This window comes from Pangasianodon hypophthalmus, chromosome 22 (assembly GCF_027358585.1).
Source record: "Pangasianodon hypophthalmus isolate fPanHyp1 chromosome 22, fPanHyp1.pri, whole genome shotgun sequence".
NCBI lineage: Eukaryota > Metazoa > Chordata > Actinopteri > Siluriformes > Pangasiidae > Pangasianodon > Pangasianodon hypophthalmus.
Window position 1 is genome coordinate 8,703,016 of NC_069731.1, and position 20,629 is coordinate 8,723,644.

Here is a 20,629-nt window from a genome sequence, read left to right on the forward strand (position 1 = left end):
ATTCAATGGTAAATTAGGGTTAGTAGAAAAAAAACAACATAAACTGAGAATATGTGCTGTTAGATCTGTGATCTTGACACACAGCTAAACAGATATTGTCCTTCTTCAGTAGAGGACATATTTACTCTGGGGATGGTATTGGTATTTGTGCTTCTGTAGTGGTTTTGTTCCTAGTTACCTTTGCTACTGGATTAAAGAGGAATCTAAGAATCTGTTATCATCTGTTAAGTTGGAGAAATATGCTGATGTAGGGGCATCCTTCCATGCAATTTGGAATACTACCAATTTTATTTATACCATTAAATTCTAATTTTTGAGTGGTCTGTTTGTGAGGTGTGTGTGTGTGTGTGTGTGTGTGTGTGTGTGATTGTTGTACTAGGGTGCTAGTTTTTTCTCTCTAATTATTTTTAAGTGGAGCTATGTTATCTAGAGTGTAACGGAACTTTAACTCTAAGCATTCAGTCACCCAAACAAGTTCTGTGGGGTCAGACAGTGAACCAAACAAAGTAAACCACTCTGGGAGATTTTCAATACCTACGCTGATCTAAAGAGCATTTTCTAGTCTCTAATCTGATTACTTACCTAACAGTGTCCTGACTGTTGGAATTTACATGAATATGCGCCTTAATCGTAATATGTGTCCCTATAGCTATGGTAGGAAACCACTGAGGCCAATTCAACTCAGCTCAGGTCCACGAATGCCTAGAAAGGTTCAGCTCAAGCCACAAGCCAGTGATTGGTCAGCTCAAACTGGATTAAGGTGGTGTTCATGTTTTGTTTGTTTGTTTTTTCCATTTCTTAAAATAGTTGATGGTATGGGCTTTTAACAACAACTACATGACAGAAGGTCCCAGAGAGGGAGAGTTGGAGAGAGAGAGAGAGAGAGAGAGAGAGAGAGACGATGTAACACCCTCAAACAAAGGCCATCCTTCTGCTGTTAATTAGTCTTCTCTTCTTCTCCTTGTCTCCCACTGGAACATTTTTGATGACTATCCCTTTTAGGTGCTTAGTGCCTCCAGGTGGCTCCCACCTGAACATCAGGATCTCTCCCACATTGAAGTCCTATACTAACAGGGACAGATAACTGCAGGCCACAGTCTTGACCAAACACACATGTAAATATGGACTTGTTTAATGAAAATGTAATGACTGTGTTTTACTTAGGGTGACTCTGTGCCAACTGGTGAGGACCCCTCCTTCTGTGAGCCTCTAACTCTAGAGCAGAAGACGAGCACCATTGGCGGGGCCAGTGGGAAGGTTAGCCTGTGGATGCAGTGGATGCTGCCCAAACTGACTGTCAAACTGTTCGCTCCAGACCCAACCACGAAGACAGGTAGAGCTGTGTGTCTGTAGTGTGTCACCGTTGAATAACTTGACGTATTACACATTAATGAATGCAGGCAGTGTGGTTTCAGCAAACACTTGCCTAGTTGGTCATTATCTTAGATTCTTCAGACAAATTGAACATGCCCTTCTTAATAATATAGTCATGGGAAAAAGAAAGTAAACTCTCCTTCATTTCTATGTTTTATTTATCAGGACCTAAATAACAGTTGTGTGGTCCTTGCCTGATTTCAATATGTAGTCATTTTTTCCCGAAAAAGTAAACCAACATTAAGTACACCCTTCCTACTTCCACAACCATTAAGAGAGTAATAAGCAGCCAGTTGTTACTAGTGAAATACACAAGATTAATAATCAAGAAGTGTGACTACCTCGAAGAAATCAGAACTTTTGGCACTTTGGTGTTCTGGATCACTCAGGTATGTGTCTACATCAAGACAAGATGAAAGGACATCAGCCATGACCTCAGAGAAGCAACTGTTGCTGCTCATCAATTTGGGAAGAGTTATAAGGTCATCTCTAAACAATTTGATTGTTTACAAATGGAGAGCCTTCAAGACAGTTATCTATCTTCCCAGGAGTGAGCATCCCAGCAAATTCAGTCCATCATCAGACTGTTTAATGCAAACTGATATAAAGAAAAACTCACATCATGTGACCTACAGGCCTCTGCAAGCACATTAAATGTTTATGTTCATGAAAGCACAATCAGAAAAAGACTGAACAAGTATGGCTTTCGTGGAAGGGTGACTAGGAAAAAGCCCCTTTTCTCCAAAAATGACTTTGCATCTGAACAAACCACAAAAGTTCTAGAACAGTATCCTTTGGACTGATGAGACCAAGGTGGAGATGTTTGGTCACAGCATCATGTTTTTTGAAAACCAGACAGTGTGTGTCACCACAAACACTTCATACCACCTGTCAAGAATGGTAGTGGAGGGGTGATGATTTGGGCTTTTTTTGCAGCCACACGGCCTGGGAAACTTGCAGTCATTGGGACAACAATGAACTCCACAGAATATTCTTGAGACAAATGTGAGGTCATCTGTCCAGCAGCTTAAGCTGGGCTGAAATTGGGTCGTGCAACAGGACAATGATCCCAAGCACACCAGCAAATCAACATCTAAATGGCTAAAGAAGTGAAAAATCAAGGTATTTGAATGGCCAAGTCAAAGTCCAGACCTCAACCCCATTGAGATGCTGTGGTGGAATTTTAAGAGAGTTGTGCATAAATGAATGCCCTCAAATGTCAATGAACTGAAGCAATGATGTAAAGAAGAGTGGGCCAAACTTTCTCCAAAACAATGTCAGAGACTGATAAATCATACAGAAAACCTGTTGTTTACTTCAAGTTATTTTTGCTAAAGGTGGTTCTACATGATACTGAATTATAGAGTGTACTTATTTTTTTCCCAACTGGTTTATGAATGTTGTTTTCCTTTTTGCGAAAATGACTACATATTGAAATCTGTTGTCGTCACCTTTTTTGTTGTATTTTTTTTTTTTCCCTGAATGTGTGTACATATATATACACCGATCAGCCATAACATTATGACCACCTGACTAATATTGTGTTGGTCCCCCTTTTGCTGCCAAGACAGCCCTGACCCATCGAGGCATGGTCTCCACTAGATCCCTGAAGGTGTGCTGTGGTATCTGGCACAAAGATGTTAACAGCAGATCCTTTAAGTCCTGTAAGTTGCGAGGTGGGGCCTCCGTGGATCGGACTTGATGGCCAGCACACCCCACAGATGTTTGATTGGATTGAGATCTGGGGAATTTGGAGGCCAAGTCAACACCTTGAACTCTTTGTCATGTTCCTCAAACCATTCCTGAACGATTTTTACAGTGCGGCAGGGTGCATTATCCTGCCGAAAGAGTCCACTGCCATTAGGGAATACGGTTGCCATGCATACATGGTCTGCAGCAATATTTAGGTATGTGTCAAAATAGCATCCACGTGAATGCCAGGACCCAAAGTTTCCCAGCAGAACCTTGCCCAGAGCATCACACTGCCTCTGCCAGCTTGCCTTCTTCCCATAGTGCATGCTGGTGCCATCTCTTCCCCAGGCCGCACCCGGCCTTTCCACATGATGTAAAAGAGAATGTGATTTATCATACCAGACCACCTTCTTCCATTGCTCCATGGTCCAGTTCTGATGCTCACCTGTCGATTGTAGGCACTTTTGGCAGTGGACAGAGGGCAGCATGGGCACCTTGACAGGTCTGTGGCTACACCGCCCCATACGCAGCAAGCTGCGATGCACTGTGTGTTCTGGCACCTTTCATCATTGCCAGCTTTAACTTTTCAGCAATTTGTGCTACAATAGCTCTTCTGTGGGATCAGACCAGACAGACTAGCCTTCACTCCCCACGCGCATCAGTGAGCCTTGGGCGCCCATGACCCTGTTGCTAGTTCACCGGTTGTCCTTCCTTGGTAGGTACTAACCACTGCATACTGGGAACACCCAGGCCTGCCGTTTTAAAGATGCTCTGACCCAGTCACCTAGCCATCGCAATTTGGCTGTTGTCTCTCTAATCCTTACGCTTGACCATTTTTCCTGTTTCCAGCACATCAACTTTGAGAACCGACTGGTCACTTGCTGCCTAATATATCTCAACCCTTGACAGGTGCTATTGTAACGAGATAATCAATATTATTCACTTGACCTGTCAGTGGTCATAATGTTATGGCTGATCGGTGTATGTGTGTGTGTGTGTGTGTGTGTATATATATATATATATATATATATATATATATATATATATATATATATACACATACATACATACATACACATATATATGTGTATATATATATTTGTGTGTGTGTGTGCGCGCACACACGCAAGCAAAAGTATTGGAACAGCAATACACTGAAGACATTTGGGTTTGATATCAAAAGATGCATATGAGATGATAGATCAGAATTTCAGCTTTCATTTCCTGATAATTACATCAAGATGAGTTAAACAACTTAGAGCATGTCACCTTTGGTGGCAGAGCACCCAATTTTTAGGTGAGCAAAAGTATTGGAACAGATAGTCTTCACGTAAATAAGACTTAATATTAAAAAACTTTATCTTCATAAGTGTGTTTGACTCTGATAAAGAAAGCCCTTGGTAGTTAATTTCATGTGCAAGCTTGATGGAATAAAATAGAATTACTGTTATATAATAAACTTGCCTGATAATGTTCACAAGTTTACAATGTGTTGAGTGTGTGTGAGTAGTGGATAGTGTTGTATTTGTTTACAGAGATCTGTGTGCTCAGTGAACTGGAGGATCTAAGTGCATCAGTGGACATGCAGGACGTGTACACCAAACTGAAGTAAAGTGAGCAGCTTCAACATTGACCATTACAGGAGCAGGTAGGACATATGGGGAGAATGGGAAATAGAGAGTAGATGAAAGAAAATGATTCATATACTGCACTGATAGTGTTTGTGCTGGTTGTTAACTTGAATTGCATTGTTTGGTTGAAAACACCAATCACCAAACACTGTTTACATGGCTTCAGGATTTTAAGGAGTGCTTTAACTAATTTGTGAGAGGTTGTAGATGGGGGTGTATGCTGAGACTGTGTGATGAGATAGGCTTTATGTTCTAGGCCAGGTGAGGCTGACTGTTTTGAAGGAGTGATTCTGCAGTGCAAGGAGAAAGCAGTGGTGAGATCCTGCAGTTACAGAACCTGCTGCTAAACTAAAACTGTACAGAGGAACAGACACAGTTATTCTGCAGCATACAAGGGCAGTGGGAGCAGATGTGTGTATTTCAGAGCTGTTCCCATCCACAGACTGCATATGTGCTGCAGACTGACTGCAGAAAGTTCCAAAAATGCATTGCAGTGTTTGTTTCCTGTGTGGTTCTCCCCGTACCTCCTCTGATTGGCTGAGATGGTTCATGTGATTAGTTGCTGATTGATTCTCTTGGTGCTGTTGATTGGGTGAGGCTGGGTGGTATTGCTTGTTGCTGAAACTTATTAGGTGGCATATACTGCTCACACTCCATCATGTTTTGCTTGTTCATCCATGTGCAGATGTTAGGCTTGTGCAATATTGATTTTTCCCTGATTGTGAGTTTCCGTTTTAAAAATTTTCAATAAACTATTTAATTGTCCAGAACAGACTTAAGGAGAGTAGGGGAGGCATAATAATATTACTAGCTCTATGGTCAGCAGTGGCAGTCTTATTACTGGCAGTGGCAATCGCAGAAACTCAGGTGGATGGTGGCTTTTATGTGATTCTGCAATAAAGTACAATAAACAAAAAACAATATTGTAATAATAATAGATATTTATATAAAACAATTTTACGTAATTATCATCACCATTAATGTTATTTGCAAAGAGTTAAGCCCACAAAAAAGTAAAATCTGTTTAATCTTTTTAGGTCAAAATTTTATGTCCTTCTTATCTCATTTGGAGATTTGGAAAAACGAAAGTGGCATTGAAAAAGTAATGGCTGATAAATGTTTCCAGGTCTAATGTTAGCTAAGCCAAATATACATATTAATGAGCTCAAAACATTCTCCATTTACCTTGACAGTATCAGAGAGTACCCTGCAAGTCGAGTTGATGGTCAGGGGGTATGGGGGTGGGTCTTCCAGGAAGTTAATATTGGAGAGTTCAAAACTCTTGCACAGATCATTCCAGATTCATATGATGATTGGCTCTTCTCCCATTTTACTGGGGAGAAAATGAGAAGAATTTTTGAGTGTTAACTCTTACTAGCGTACTTTGTTGCAGAGTTCCTAAGCAAAATTGTGTCAAGGTTGGTTGGTCAGGTAATATAATCAGAGTAAACATGACTGGATATCATAATATCATGTAGGGACAATAAAATAGTAAATAAATTAAATAGTGCACATGCCTAACAGATACCCTCATTAAACTCAGATTGAATTGTTTTGTGAGGATCAAAAAAGTGTAGACACATAACAGCAAAAATATTGGTGGAGAAATTTGTATTTAGGCCCTCTGATGGCCTGTGTAAGCGTTTTGATGAGGAAATTGTCATGTGGGTGAGTCTTTAATTTCACCATACTGGGGCTGCTTCCATCCTTTTCAGTGTCTTCTGTTACAAATGAATTAAAATCTTGTCTTTTCACCTTTTAAATTTTTTTGTTTGTCCTCTTCTAACCTTGCATTGGGGTTCTAGTGTGAAGGCTGGTCCCATGTGGCCAGGTGTGTGTAGTGGGGTGCTGCTATCCTGCACGGACAAACTGAATCGACGTACCCTGCTGCTCCGCCAAGCCAAGCACCAAGACCCCTTCAGCCACTTTTCTGCCTTCTTTTCTCCTGTAAGCGCTTCTGTCTCCCCTCTGTTTTGGCAGTTTAGAGTTTCCAACAGCCTACACACACACACACAAAAAGACTGAGCACTGAACATTTCTAATTAATCTGTACATCTGCCATTCCAAGCACTCCTCTTAGCTTTTGGCTAAGAAATTTATTTTGCTGATGTTTTTTTTTTTTTTTTTTTTTTTTTTTTTTGAGTCAAAATATGAGTCAGATTCCAGAGTCAGACCTTTGTGTGTGTTTGTAGTAGGCTGCTGAATGCTCAGTTTCCTCAATAAGCTATCAGGCTAATCTAATTCATCCTTTGCAATTTTGTTCATCCTTTACAAGCTCATGTTGTTTTGGAGGGTGTCTGAACTCAAAATATGTGTATGTAAACGTGCTGTAAGGAAAATGTTCATACGATTATTTTGTATTTAATAATAATAATAATAATAATAATAATAATAATAATAATAATAATAACCTTGACAATAGTGATAATGAAGATGATGATAATAATGATGATTATCAAAATTCCACTTACAGATTTGCACAGACATGTTAAGGTTATTATTAAGGAGGTTTTAAGGAGGTAATTATTGAGGTTCAGACTCTCCGCAGTAGTTTGACACCAGTTTTGTGATTTTACTGCCAAAAGTCCTAGGACAGAAAATCCTAATCACACACACAAAAAAAAAACCACACAAAATCATAGAAGTATTAAAAACTCTAGCAAAAATAATAGGGTTATGGCACCTTTGTTGCTGGACCCCCTAAAAAGTACGTAAGGATAACTGAAATGCAGAAATGAATGTTTATTGAAGTTATAAATGTGAGAAAAGTTTGTGATGTTCTTGGATCTATCTGGTTTTCTGTAATAACATATGGAAAAAAAAACAATGCACCCAACATTTTACAGTACTATATGTACAAATATATGTCTTCACTGTACAAATACAAGGTCAATGATGTAAAAATAAAAAGATATTTAATCAATATTTGGCCATTCTAAAATGTCTAAAATTACTTCTGTTTAAACCACTTTGCTGTTGATTTACTCTTTTTTGTCATGTGTACTCTTTTTGTCCAGGGTGATAAAGCAGCAAAGCAGTTTCACACCATTATACTTGTTCCCTCATTATGTTTATTCACAATGAGGGTTATGTTTTGGTGTTGATGTACTGCATTTAAACAGTGCTTTGTTTTATACCCAAATATAACATTGCATATTTAACAGAAAAAGTTTTTGTCTCCTATCTCATCAAACAAGAATGCCAATTTTATTCCATTTATAGACTGTACATCTGACCAAGTGTGAAATGGTGTAGGTCCAGGTCTTTACTTTCCTTCGCTTTCCAGTGTTATTAAATAATTTTTGTTTTAAGATCCGGTCTACTCCCATGATCCTATGATTTGATCAATTTCCTGATTTGATTAACATCCTGGTGTAAGTTTGAAAGTAAGACTAGAGCTTTAAAAGATTAAAGCAAAGACATGCATTTCCATGACTATATAGCACCTCAGCAAGGATTCAGATTTGACTATACTGTATATTTAGGTATCTTTTATCACTATTATTTTTAATCATATCACTTAAGCAATTCATGCAGAAATGCAGAACATTTTTAAGAGCTCACAAACTCTTCAAACTCTCACAACTATGAAATATATCAACTAATTATAGTTGGTTGTCAGCTTTATACAATTTATATACTATATATTAGTGTTACTTCACTGTGTTTATAAATAATTGAAATGTTTCACTTCAACCTTGTCTAAGTGCCTCTCATTGACATTTGATTATATCTGGTTGTATGTGGTTTCCTGGTTGAACAGACGGCAGCAAAGGCTTTGGAGGCATGTCATCAGCCTCATGGCTTCCTGTCACTGACATACACACAGGCCGTGACCTGCAATGTCCTCCATAAGCTAACAGCACGACAGGAGAGAGCAGGACCTCAGAGGCTGAGTAGTGGTGGGTCTGACGGCTCCCCACAGCATCTGCACGAAATCTTGCTGACTGCTCAGCCGTTTGACCTGGTGCTCTCATGCCCCCTACTGGCCAGCATAACCCAGGTGTTCCACACAGTCTCGCCTCCACCTTCCAGACGGACAGTCAAAGAGTGCCGGTCAGCTGGCCAGCCAATGAGAGGCCGTGCCTTCTGCTCAAGCAGTCTGCCACTCATCTACGTCAATACCAGTGTGATCCGAGTCTTCTGCCCCCTTCAGGACAGCAGTGAGCTCCCCAAAATGGGGATTTATTCTTGTACCAGCAATATATCAACTAGATTCTTCATAAAGTATTTAATAAGACATTGACTGAGTGTGACTGATGATTTAATGTGTGGGTATGCAGATTCTCACCTGAAGGAGAAGATGGAGGACACGCTTGTTCTCAAGATAGGGTCAGTCAGCATGGCTCCTCAGGCAGATAATCCTCTCACCCGCACCATATTGCGAAAAGATATTTACCAGTGAGTACACCCCACACACTCAACCACATAAGGTCATCTATCAGTGAGTACAGCACACACACCCCATATTATCTGCAAGGTTCTCTACTTTGTACCTTCCTCCTCATGTTTATGTATTCAGCTGGTTGATTTGTTGGTTCGTTTATTGATTGATCAATCAACTGTTTGATTGATTGATTGATTGAAACAAACACAAATCTACAATAGCACACAAATCTACAATTGTCTGAAATTCAGCCTGAACAATGCTGAATTTAAAAAAAAAAACAGATCACACTGTGCCTTACAATGAACACAGCACGCAGTCACTCAGCACTCATCGCTTATGCTGTCTCTACAACTACAAACCCCATTGGATAATTCAATTGAAATGACTGAATGCCGTGACTGAAACCTGATTGCCGAGGTAGGTTAGCGTCTGGTGGTTGAGTTGTTAGCTTGAACTGTAGACTGTTTAACTAAGCCTAAAGCAGCCATGTCGAGGTAGAGTGAGTGAAGTGAGAAGAGGTATTTGAAAGACGTTGTGACTGTGCGTTGGCCCTTAAGTACGGGGGAGGAGCATCCCCTCCCTGACACATACAGTACATCATGACTGCAAGCAAGCAAGTGTATTGAAGTAAAGGTGTATTGAAGTAAAGGGCTACACAGGCATGTCCCATTGCGAGATACTGAAATGAAAGCATGAAAGAGACCCCTTTCATCATGATCAGTATTACATCTGGGGCACCATTCTGCTAACCCTGTTCTCTTCTCTTCTTCTTCAGAAGAGCACTGAATCTGGGTGTTCTGCGTGACCCGGGGTCAGAGGTCGAGGATCGTCAGTATCAAATCGACCTTCAGAGCATCAATATGGGCACTGCACAATGGGGGCAGCTGCAGCCTCAGGGAGAAGGAACGAAGGGCAGCACACCACCTGAGAGTGAAAGAAGTTCTCAAAATCCAGCACTGGAGTGGAATATGGCCAGCAGGTAAGTCCCACTCCATCTACACCATACCATTACAGTTGATTCTCACGTAGGCAGGTCTTTCATAATTTAGCCAGTTAATATGGAGCTGTCAGAAAACATGCAGTCCATATATGTAGTCCAGCAAAACAGTACACAGAGTATCCCTGCCCTGCAACATTTAGCATTTTAATCTAGCTGATTCACATCAGACACACAGGGGGGAAAAAAAAAAAAGTTCACCAAAACCCACCTCATCGGAGGACTATTATGACTATAGTTATACGTCAGTTAAGAGAGAGGACATACACTCACCGTCCACTTTATTAGGAGCACATGTACACCCACACAATCATGCAGTTATCTAATCAAATAAATGCCTTGTAAACGCCTTGAAAGAACAGGAATCTGAGGCTATCATGGGCACAGGCTCACCCAAACTGGACAGTTGAAGATTAGAAAAAAAAAAAATCACCTGGTCTTTTTCTAGTCTTCAGCTGTCCCGTTTCAGTGAGTCTGTGCCCATGATAGCCTCAGATTTCTGTTCTTGGGTGACAGGAGTGGAACCTGACGTGGTCATCTGCTGTTGTAGCCCATCCACCTCAAGGTTTGATTTGTTGTGCATTCTAATATGCTTTGCAGCTCACCGCGGTTGTAAAGACTGCTTATTTGAGTACTATAGAGTTCCTGTCAGCTGAAACCAGTCTAGTCATTCTCTTCTGATCTCTCTCTTCAACAAGGTGTTTCAGCCTGCAGACCCTCCGCTCCCAGGATGTTTTTTGTTTTTCTCACCATTCTGTTTAAACTCTAGAGACTGTTGTATGTGAAATTCCCAGGAGATCAGCAGTATCTGAAATACTCAAACCAGCCCCTCTGGCACCAACAACCATGCCACGGTTAAAGTCAGAGTACAGTTTTTCTTAAACTGTTCAGACTTGTGTGTTTAGACAAACTACTGGCCAGTTTTATTTTGGTCAGTTTCCCATGTTGGACAGTAAATGAATCAGATTCCACTTGTTCGAGAAATACTGTAGATCGGGTGCCGATAACATACTTCAGATCCAGAAAATCAGATCCAACTACACCTCTAAACACGGTTTTGGAGGCTGCACCACTAAATTTTTTGTTGAGCTTGATTTGTGTTTCATGTCAATCCCACCGATGGAATAAAAACTCAGGAGGCTGAATTGCACATGCATAGGGTTAGATATAAAGGAGCATCACAAAAGCTTCTAAAAAGAGATCTGTTCCAAATGAGCACTTAAGAACAAGGTAGAGATTGATATTGAGTGAGAGAGAGAGCGAGAGAATCGGTGACCTAAGGTGATGGTTCGTGGATTGTTCTGTTTTTTTTTTTGTTTTTTTTTCCCCATTTACATTGTAACAGCTGCAGCCATATATTTTCAGTATATTTACTCCCAGGAAATAACCTTTGTACAGAATGCAGTTTTCTGGTCAAAACAAAAATTAAGCTTCTTCAATAAACTGCCACCTAAATATAAGATCAATCACTCTACCTGCTGTAGTGAAGGAATCTACAGAGAAAGCCAGGAAAACTGCAGCCACAATTTTGCTGCTGACAGCTGTAAGATATTTTCTTATTTTGAATAATAAAACTTATTAGCAGATCATCACAACCTTACCTAATAACAGGGCATCATTCTTAGATGTAAGAGATATGCCCAACAAAATATCTTGCTGACCGGAAATAATGGAGGGGGGAATGCAAAAAATAGCAGAGTAATGTTTATTTCACTGTTTTTTTCAGGGGAATCAGGCTAGACAGATTAATGATTAAAAGTTAAACATTTCTACTGTGGTATGTACCAAAGTTATAGGTGTGTTGCTTGTTATACAGTATAAACTGGATTTATTGAACATAAATAAAAATAAAATCCCATCAGTACACTAGTTTTAGTCCATTAATCTGTTTATTAGAATCAATATTCTGTAGTGTGCTCATGTATTTACACTGGCTTCAGGGCAAGTCACTGTTTGAATTTAATGGATTTCATGCATTTATGTGTCTGCTTTTAGCATTCAGAAGCACCAGGAGAGGAGAGCCATCCTCACTCCTATCCTGACCGACTTCTCTGTACGCATCACTGCTGCTCCTGCCATCATCTACAGTAAACCTGTCTCCTCTGACAACAATCTAATGGAGGTACAAACAGGACAATTTTTAGAAACAAGTATTATTAAGTGATTAGTCATGGGTTTAGACCTCATCTATACACACCCACAGACACGCATTTCTACCCACAGTATCTCATTTGTGTGTGGGTGTGTGTGGTTTTGACCTAAGGAACTTAAAACAGCACACTTATACAGCTGATTTTTTTTCAGCAAGAAGTGATTTTTTTATTTTTATTTTTTGGTGTTTTGTCACAATGTTGTTTACAACGTATACCCTTCATGTTTTGGTTTGTTACTTTTCTGTACAAACGCTAACCTTTGGAAAATGTTAGACTTGAACTGTACAAGGCAGTAGACAGGGGAACACGTTCCATAGTGGATAGCTGGCTGGAAAGAAACAAATGTGGGTGTGGGAACTCTGCATATCCCAAGGGCTGCAATGGTACTGAATATGTGTTTTCACCCTCTTACTTTATCTTCTTCTCCATTTCTTTCTTGCTCTCTCTGTAGGATATTGTGGTGTGTGGACACAGTTTGGAGTTGAATGTCACATCAGCCCTGGAGATGTTTCTAAGTTTGTCCCAGGTGCAGCTCATCCAACAATTGATTCTTTCCAACATGGTTATTTTTGGGACTTCAGAAAACAACACAGAGGTAAACAAAAGTACAGAATTATAGTGTGCCTTCAAACAAACCAAAACAGTTCATTTTGTCCTAAATGCCCACCTAGAATTGTAATTTACATGCAGTATTCTAAACAGCCTCCTCTACTGCAGGAGTCCCAGACTTTTTGGGCAGATGACCCCAGTGGACATTATGAATTTTCGGTGACCCCCAAGCCTTGACCACCCTACATTTTTTTTTAATTCCAGATTTATAATATCGGACTACTTTAACATTTTAACATTTTATTATGTTAGTAACATACATACAGTCCCCTTCGTAACTACTGGAACAGCAAGGCCAATTCTTTTGTTTTTGCCATACACTGAAGACATTTGGGGTTGAGATCAAAAGATTGTCAAAAGCTGAATGAGACAATAATTCATAATTTCAGCTTTCATTTGCTGATATTTGAACTAGCTCTGTTAAACAACTTAGAACATGGCACCTTTGGTTCAGACTGCCCAATTTTTATGTGAAAAAAGTATTGGAACAGACAGATTTAAAGTAGATTAAAGAAAATAACACTTAATATTTGACTGCATAGCCCTTGATGGCAATAACTGTATCAAGCCAGCGATCCACTGTTGCTTTCTTCTTTTATGATACCTTTCCTGGCTTGTACCACAGCTTTTTTCAGTTTGTTTGTTCAGTTGTTTGTTTTTCTGGGCTTCTCCCTTCTGTCTCCCTTCACTTTGGCCTTTCCATCACTTTGGTGGCTGTTAACCTTGGTTCCAGACCTTTTTTGGCTCTTCTCTGTATTTCTTTGCAAATTCCAATCTGGCCTTATGATTCTTAGAGCTGATGAGTGGTTTGCATCTTGTGGTATGTTCACTTGAAAAATGGGTGGGTTCAAATAAAAGGTACCATGTTCTAAGTTGTTTAACATGTCTAGATATAAATGACAGGAGCTGAAAGCTGAAGGTCTGATCTATCATCTCATATTCATCTTTTGATCTCAATGTATAACAAAAACAAAAGAATTTGCTTTGCCATTCCAATATATTTGGAGGTGACTGTATGTGTGCCATAAGTGAATAAAAACCAAAGGAATATTCCTTGCCTTGACATGCTGGTCTGTTCTATTACGAAAATCATCTATGCCGTGGTAGTGAGATGCAAAGAAGAGGAGCCTGGTTTATACTTGATGTGTGATTTTGTGTGCACATGCAGAAGCATTGGTAGCACAAGCGGCATTGCGATTTATTTTTGTTAAATTGCCTCTGCACTTTGGTTGATATTAAGTTTGTTGCCGAAGCATACTACTTCTGGGTTTATGCAGCATATTTGAGAAGACAAAATAAGTCTACAGAAAACTAAAAATCACGTCCTTAATGAGTTAAGGAGCCTCAAGGAGAACTCACAGAAGCATATGCACAGAGGTATATACACCTGTTTTGCAACAAGACAAAAGCAATTGAAACATACTGTAATGGTTTCCTTTCAGCGGAATATAGCCACTTCCATGTGGGACAGAGTATTTGACGCTACTTGCAACAAGTAGAGAAAATCTTAACATTTAAAGAAATCACAAAGCTAAAAGCAAGGGAGTTAGGCTGTTCAGGGGTACTCTCCCATGTAGGTCAAAAAACTGTCTCTGTTCCCACACCCCATTGCCACTTCAATTCCTGTTTAAAATGGTTGCCCACAGGAAGTAGCAAAGGCAGGAGCAACGCCTGCCATCCACCCCCAGGGGAACACAGAATACAGAAACATACAATGATCAATCATAACAATAAAACCATCTGCCAAACATTATGTAGGTCCCCCTTGTGCTGCCAAAACAGCTCTGGCCCATCGAGACATGGACTCCACAAGACCTCTGAAGGTTTGCTGTGGTATCTGGCACCAAGATATTAGCAGCAGATCCTTTAAGTCCTGTAAGTTGTGAGGTGGGGCCTCCATAGATCGGACTTGTTTGTCCCGCACACCCCACAGATGCTTGATTGGATTGAGATCTGGGGAATTTGGAGGAACACCTTGAACTCTTTGTCATGTTCCTCAATACATTCCAAACAATTTTTGCAGTGTGGCAGGGCACGTTATCCTGCTGCAAAAGGCCACTGCTGTTAGGGAATACCATTGCCATGAAGGTGTGTACTTGGTCAGCGACAATGTTTAGGTAGGTGGTATGTGTCAAAGTAACATCCAGATTAATGCCAGGACCCAGGGTTTCCCAGCAGAGCATTGCCCAGAGCATCACACTGCCTCTGCAGCTTGCCTTCTTCCCATAGTGTATCCTGGTGCTTTCCCACATGCACCCAACCATCCACATGATGTAAAAGAGAATGCGATTCATCAGATCAGGCCACCTTCTTCTATTGCTCCATGGTCCAGTTCTGATGCTCACGTGCCCATTGTAGGCGCTTTCAGCGGTGGATAGGGGTCAGCATGGGCACTCTGACTGGTCTGCGGCTACACAGCCCCATACGCAGCAATCCGCGATGCGCTGTGTGTTTTGACACCTCTCTATCATAGCCAGCATTAACTTTTTCAGCAATTTGTGCTACAGTAGCTCTTCTGTGGGATTGGACCAGATGGGCTAGCCTTTGCTCCCCATAGTTTATTGATCAGTCCCTCCAGGATATTAGACTTTGTTTTAACAAGGACACTTTTGACAAGGACACCTTAGCTGTCAGGTAAAGTCTCGGTCATCCGTCAAATAGGTCAAGAGCTCCTGGGTGAAGCATCGTCTGTGACAAGGACTATATCTACCGACTTTAGATTCCTTCTCACTTCATGCTATTTCTGCCTTTCTTGCCATTTCTACCTTTCATGCATTAATGGCAGATATTCTCTTATCCATCTCTTCCAAAAAAAGATCACAAATATACTGGACTTGTCTCTGTCTCCGTCTCAAATATGAGTCCTCCTTTTGATACAGTCCAGGTAGTAGAATTGGTTTTCCTTTTAACTGTAAGAGATGATTAGGTGTGAGAGGCTGAGGATCATTGGCATCATCGTAGATATCATAGTAATAGGACAATCGTTGACTATAGCCTCTACCTTACAGAGAGCTGTATGTAATACTTCATTATCTAAAGCTTGTTGATTTAGGACAGAATACAGAGCCTTCTTGATAGTTTGAATAAGCCTTTCCCATCCTCCTCCATAATGAGCTCCTGAGGGAGTAAAGTGTGTTTCTGCTGCAAAACCAAAAGTTCAGTCATTCAAGTAGATTGCCTTTGAATATTAGATGTTGCTTCTGCATATCGGGCTGTATTCTTTTCTTGTGCAACTTGAATAGATTTTGGAGATTGTGATATTCTTTGCAATGGTGTTTTAGGGACAGCTCCAAGTTGAACAAATTCAAATGATGATGATTGTCCAGATGGAGATTGATACAGAGTCAATGGCTGTTTAAAATTCACGGTACCATACTTTTCAACATACTCATTCATTCTATCCTTAGGTTCTGAAGATTGTGAGGTAACAATGGATTTGTAGACTTGGGCTTGCAGTTGTCCCAAAGTCTTCAAGAACTTTTAATATGGCATCATTTGCAGCTAGATCACTTTCCAAATTTACTGTTTCCCAGAGCATGTTTTTGTTCTAATGCAGCTTTGCAGGCAAGAAGCAGCTACTTTTATTCTCAAAGGGGAAACTGATGAGGATATATTTGAGCCATGGGAGCTGCCTGATTTGTGTGAACTTTTGGACACATTTGAGGCACTGGCATTTGGCCCAATAAGTGTTTGTGGATCCTTTTGACCATTTTTCCACTTTTTCACTCAAAATTCTCAAAGATTTCTTAGGCTCATACCAATCAGTCCACTCATTTTCTTTGATTTCATCGGATAACCATTCTCGCACAAGCTTATGAGCAGCCTTAAATTCTCCAAGTGCCATATGAAATGCATCCTCCCTTTGTTGATCAGTTACACATCACCACCATGATCAAGCAGTGTCTTCACTTCATTCATCCTACGTGTGCACACACCAAGCTTTCTCGTGTGCATAGGGGTGCAATGCTTTGTACTACATTTTCATTTTGGAACATTTTATCATCCATAGTTGACAAAAGTAGATATGAAACAGATATCCATTGAATCAACAGGCAACATTGTGCATATCAGCATCAGCCTAGTATTGCATGCTCATATCCTTGAACAAAGCCGGACTTCACAATAAACAGCAGTATATAGAAATAAATTTCCCCATGGTTGCTCACTCGGTAAGTTTCAGAGTCCTTCAAAGGCTGTTAATGAATTCCATGAATAGTTTTTTGACTAATGTAATGTCTTCCTTTCAGTGAAATATAGCCACTTATTTGACGCTACTCGCAACAAGCAGAGAAAATCTTAACATTTTATTTCAGTAAAGAAACCACAAAGCTAAAAGCAAGGGAGTTAGGCTGTTCAGGGCTACTGTCCCATGTAGGTCAAAAAAACTGCTTCCCGTTTCACACCCCATTGCCATGTCACTTCCTGTATAAAAAGTTTGCCCACAGGAAGTAGCCAAGGCAGGTGCAATACCTATCATCCATCCCTGGGGGAACACAGAATACAGAAACATATATTGAAATAGACACTGAAACAAGTCAAATAATGAAAAGATTGATACATTATCTAATAATCTCATATATGTAACTTTATGGCTCCTACAAATATATTGGTTTCCTTTGTATTTTTTCACTGTCATGGTTGAGAAATGTCCATATTTTTCCCACAGCTGTTTCTGGTTTCCATCCAGTGTCTGGCCTACCAATAAACCTCCCACCACTAACTGCCTACCTGCAACACAGCTAGAAGCTTGTACATGTTGAGTGCATGGGGAGTGTAAATATGTTTACTGACCATTGAATTACTATAATCACGCATTACTACTTTACATGACAATTATACCACCACACTACCACTTTTTATAACAAATTTTGTTAATTAAATGAGATTTTCACTCACCACAGAGCAGTTAAAACCTTCATGAGGTTTGGATTTTAATCTGAGCCAGAACACACTCTGCTGCAATATGACTACAGCTCTGCCATTACTCTGCTTAGTGGAATATACAACTTTAATGTAGTCACACAGCATATTTTCAGGCAGCAGAATGTGACTGATGGATAATGGATAATTTCATGTTGCCAGTGGTATGGGGTGGCAATTTGAACACTGTTTCAGTTGCTTCAGACTGTTAATAATGAGTGCTTAGCTTTCCTTCTTCTTTATTGGGTGCTGAAAACATTAATTGAAAGTTTAGGTGAAAGTGAAAGTTAGGCTACTGATAAATTTGCAATTTTGTGTGTCTATCAGGTTTTTTTTTTTTTTTTTGTTAGAGCCATGATCTCTTATGCCAAAACATGATTATAAAAATTATAACATTATAACAATGAGTCTTTCTTTCTTTGAAGTAAGTCATGTGACATGTCAATTGTACAGAACACTGTATGTTAAATTAATGAATTAAATTGATGAAGCAAAAATGCTGTGATTCAACACAGAAAATATGAACAAGAGCTAAAATGACTAAATAAATGCAGAAATAGTAACCCCACTCTTTATTAGGTAAATATTAATTTCTTGTGAAATTTACAGCTGCAGTTACTGAAAAGGCAAATAAACTTTTGTACTGTCAACCCAGTGTGACAGGTACAGGAGAGTGCTGAGATGGGGGTGAGGTAAAAGGCCCCAGTGCAGTCATATATATGTATACAACAGTGTACCCTCTCTTCCCTGGTCCTCCAAAACTCATTTAGATGACTGTTATGTATTTATTTCCTTAATCCATGTGTAGTACTTACTTGACTAATGTGTTTTTACTTTTCTCCCGCTGTGTGTGTGTGTATGTGGTGTTTTGCATGTGTAGAAGCACAGGCAGAACCTTCACCGTGGAAATGTGTGTGCTGCTGGGTATGTGGAGACTTCAAGGATGGGCAGCATCCCCTGTGGTCAGGACAGTGGCTTTGGCAGTGACAGTGAACATCTGCGCTTTGTTCATTATGACCAACACAGCACTACTAGCCACCGCCAACTAACATGTCTCTCCCGCCAGCCTACCATCACCAAGAATCTCTCCTTCATCCCTTTTGACATCTTTCTCACTGCCGGCAGCCTCACGCTTATGACTTATATAATGACCCAGACTTCAGCATCTACTACAGAATCCCCTGAACACATAGGCAAGAATTTCCACAACATACCTAAGAAGGATCCAGAACATATAGAACCTCAGATGCCTGATCTGGTCACAGCAGGAGACCTGCTCGGTACTTCTTCAGGGACAGGGTTTCTTATGTTGGAAGGGTTGTCCTCACCTAGCAGGGAACATGCAAGGCAAGCACTGGGCGTTACTGTCGTCAGACAGCCTGGAAGACGAGGTGTAGGAGGAGGCCTGTTGCAACCGCTTCTTTCCCTGCAGCTCACACAGCCATCAACCCTCCTCAGCTGTCACCAGCGCAGACAGCGCCTAGAGCTCTCGCTGTTTGACCTCACATTGAAGGGAGTTGCCTCTGACTACGCCTACCTGGGTAGGCTACCTTACTTTTTACTGCATTTCACTCAAACGGATTTCTCACGTTCTCTGATCTAGACTTATCTTTCAGTCCCCAGCTCTGCTTAGCTGCAACCAATGCAGGGAGCGGCTCTATTTCTGAGTGCTTGCTATGGGTCTCATTTCTTAAGCCTGATTTGTGCTTTTTTACAAGCAGGCTTCCAAAACAGCTCTGCAATGACTGGCCAGTAGAGACATCTGAATGAATGTGAGGTGAAAACCAGCAGGGGCTCTGACCTTTTGTGTCACGCCCTCAACTCACACATGTTTATCACAGGGTTGGATCATATTAGTTTACTTTCTATCAATTCCCATGCTGAAGTGGAAGTATTTCCCATTTAACTGTTTATTTGGACTGTCAGCAGAGATTAAAATATTGTTTCATTTTTATGTCTGTGCAAAGAACAGATGAACATACACTGCAAAAAATCATATCTTAGCAAGTGAAAATATCTTGAATATGGCCAAATGTATCTAGTATTTCTTATTATGAGACTATTATAAATCCAATATAAAATTATTCAGCCTGTTTTTAGAAGGTTTTACTCATTTCAAGATTTAACTTTTCTTTTCTACTGGCAGATAATTGTGCTGCATTTTAGAAATAAATGCTTAAAATGTAATCTTGAAATTAGTAAGAAATGTCTAGAAATAGGTCTAAAAATCTCATATTTGATTTTTATTGTAATCTACACTGCTCAAAACAATTAAAGGAACACTGTGAAAACACATCAGATCTCAATGGGGAAAAATATCGTGCTGGATGTCTATACTGATATGGACTGGGTAATGTGTTAGGAACGAAAGGACGCCACATCGTTTGATGGAAATGAAAATTATCAACCTACAGAGGGCTGAATTCAAAGACACCCCGAAAATCAAAGTGAAAAAATGATGCAGCAGGCTAGTCCATTTTGGTGAAATTTCATTGCAGCAACTCAAAATGGTACTCAGTAGTTTGTATGGCTTGTATGCATCCCTGACAATGTCGGGGCATGCTCCTAATGAGATGACAGATGGTGTCCTAGGGTATTTGCTCCCAGATCTGGACCAGGGCATCACTGAGCTCCTGGACAGTCTGAGGTGCAACCTGGCGGCGTTGGATGGACCGAAACATAATGTCCCAGAGGTGTTCTATTGGATTTAGGTCAGGCGAGCGTGGGGGCCATTCAGTGGTATCAATTCCTTCATCCTCCAGGAACTGCCTGCATACTCTCACCACATGAGGCCGGGCATTGTCGTGCACCAGGAGGAACCCAGGACCCACTGCACCAGCGTAGGGTCTGACAATGGGTCCAA

General features: G+C 40.4%; 1 protein-coding gene across 1 annotated transcript in view; it reads left to right on the forward strand.

Annotated features, from left to right (window-relative positions):
- LOC113532774 (intermembrane lipid transfer protein VPS13B) overlaps positions 1–20,629 on the forward strand; it is a 162,039-nt gene that overhangs the window by 87,153 nt on the left and 54,257 nt on the right. The window contains 10 exon segments of the mRNA XM_034298179.2: positions 1,165–1,333; positions 4,602–4,674; positions 4,676–4,714; positions 4,954–5,011; positions 8,461–8,860; positions 8,981–9,098; positions 9,863–10,066; positions 12,080–12,206; positions 12,689–12,832; positions 18,647–19,307. Of these exon segments, the coding sequence (XP_034154070.2) occupies positions 1,165–1,333; positions 4,602–4,674; positions 4,676–4,714; positions 4,954–5,011; positions 8,461–8,860; positions 8,981–9,098; positions 9,863–10,066; positions 12,080–12,206; positions 12,689–12,832; positions 18,647–19,307 (1,993 nt within the window).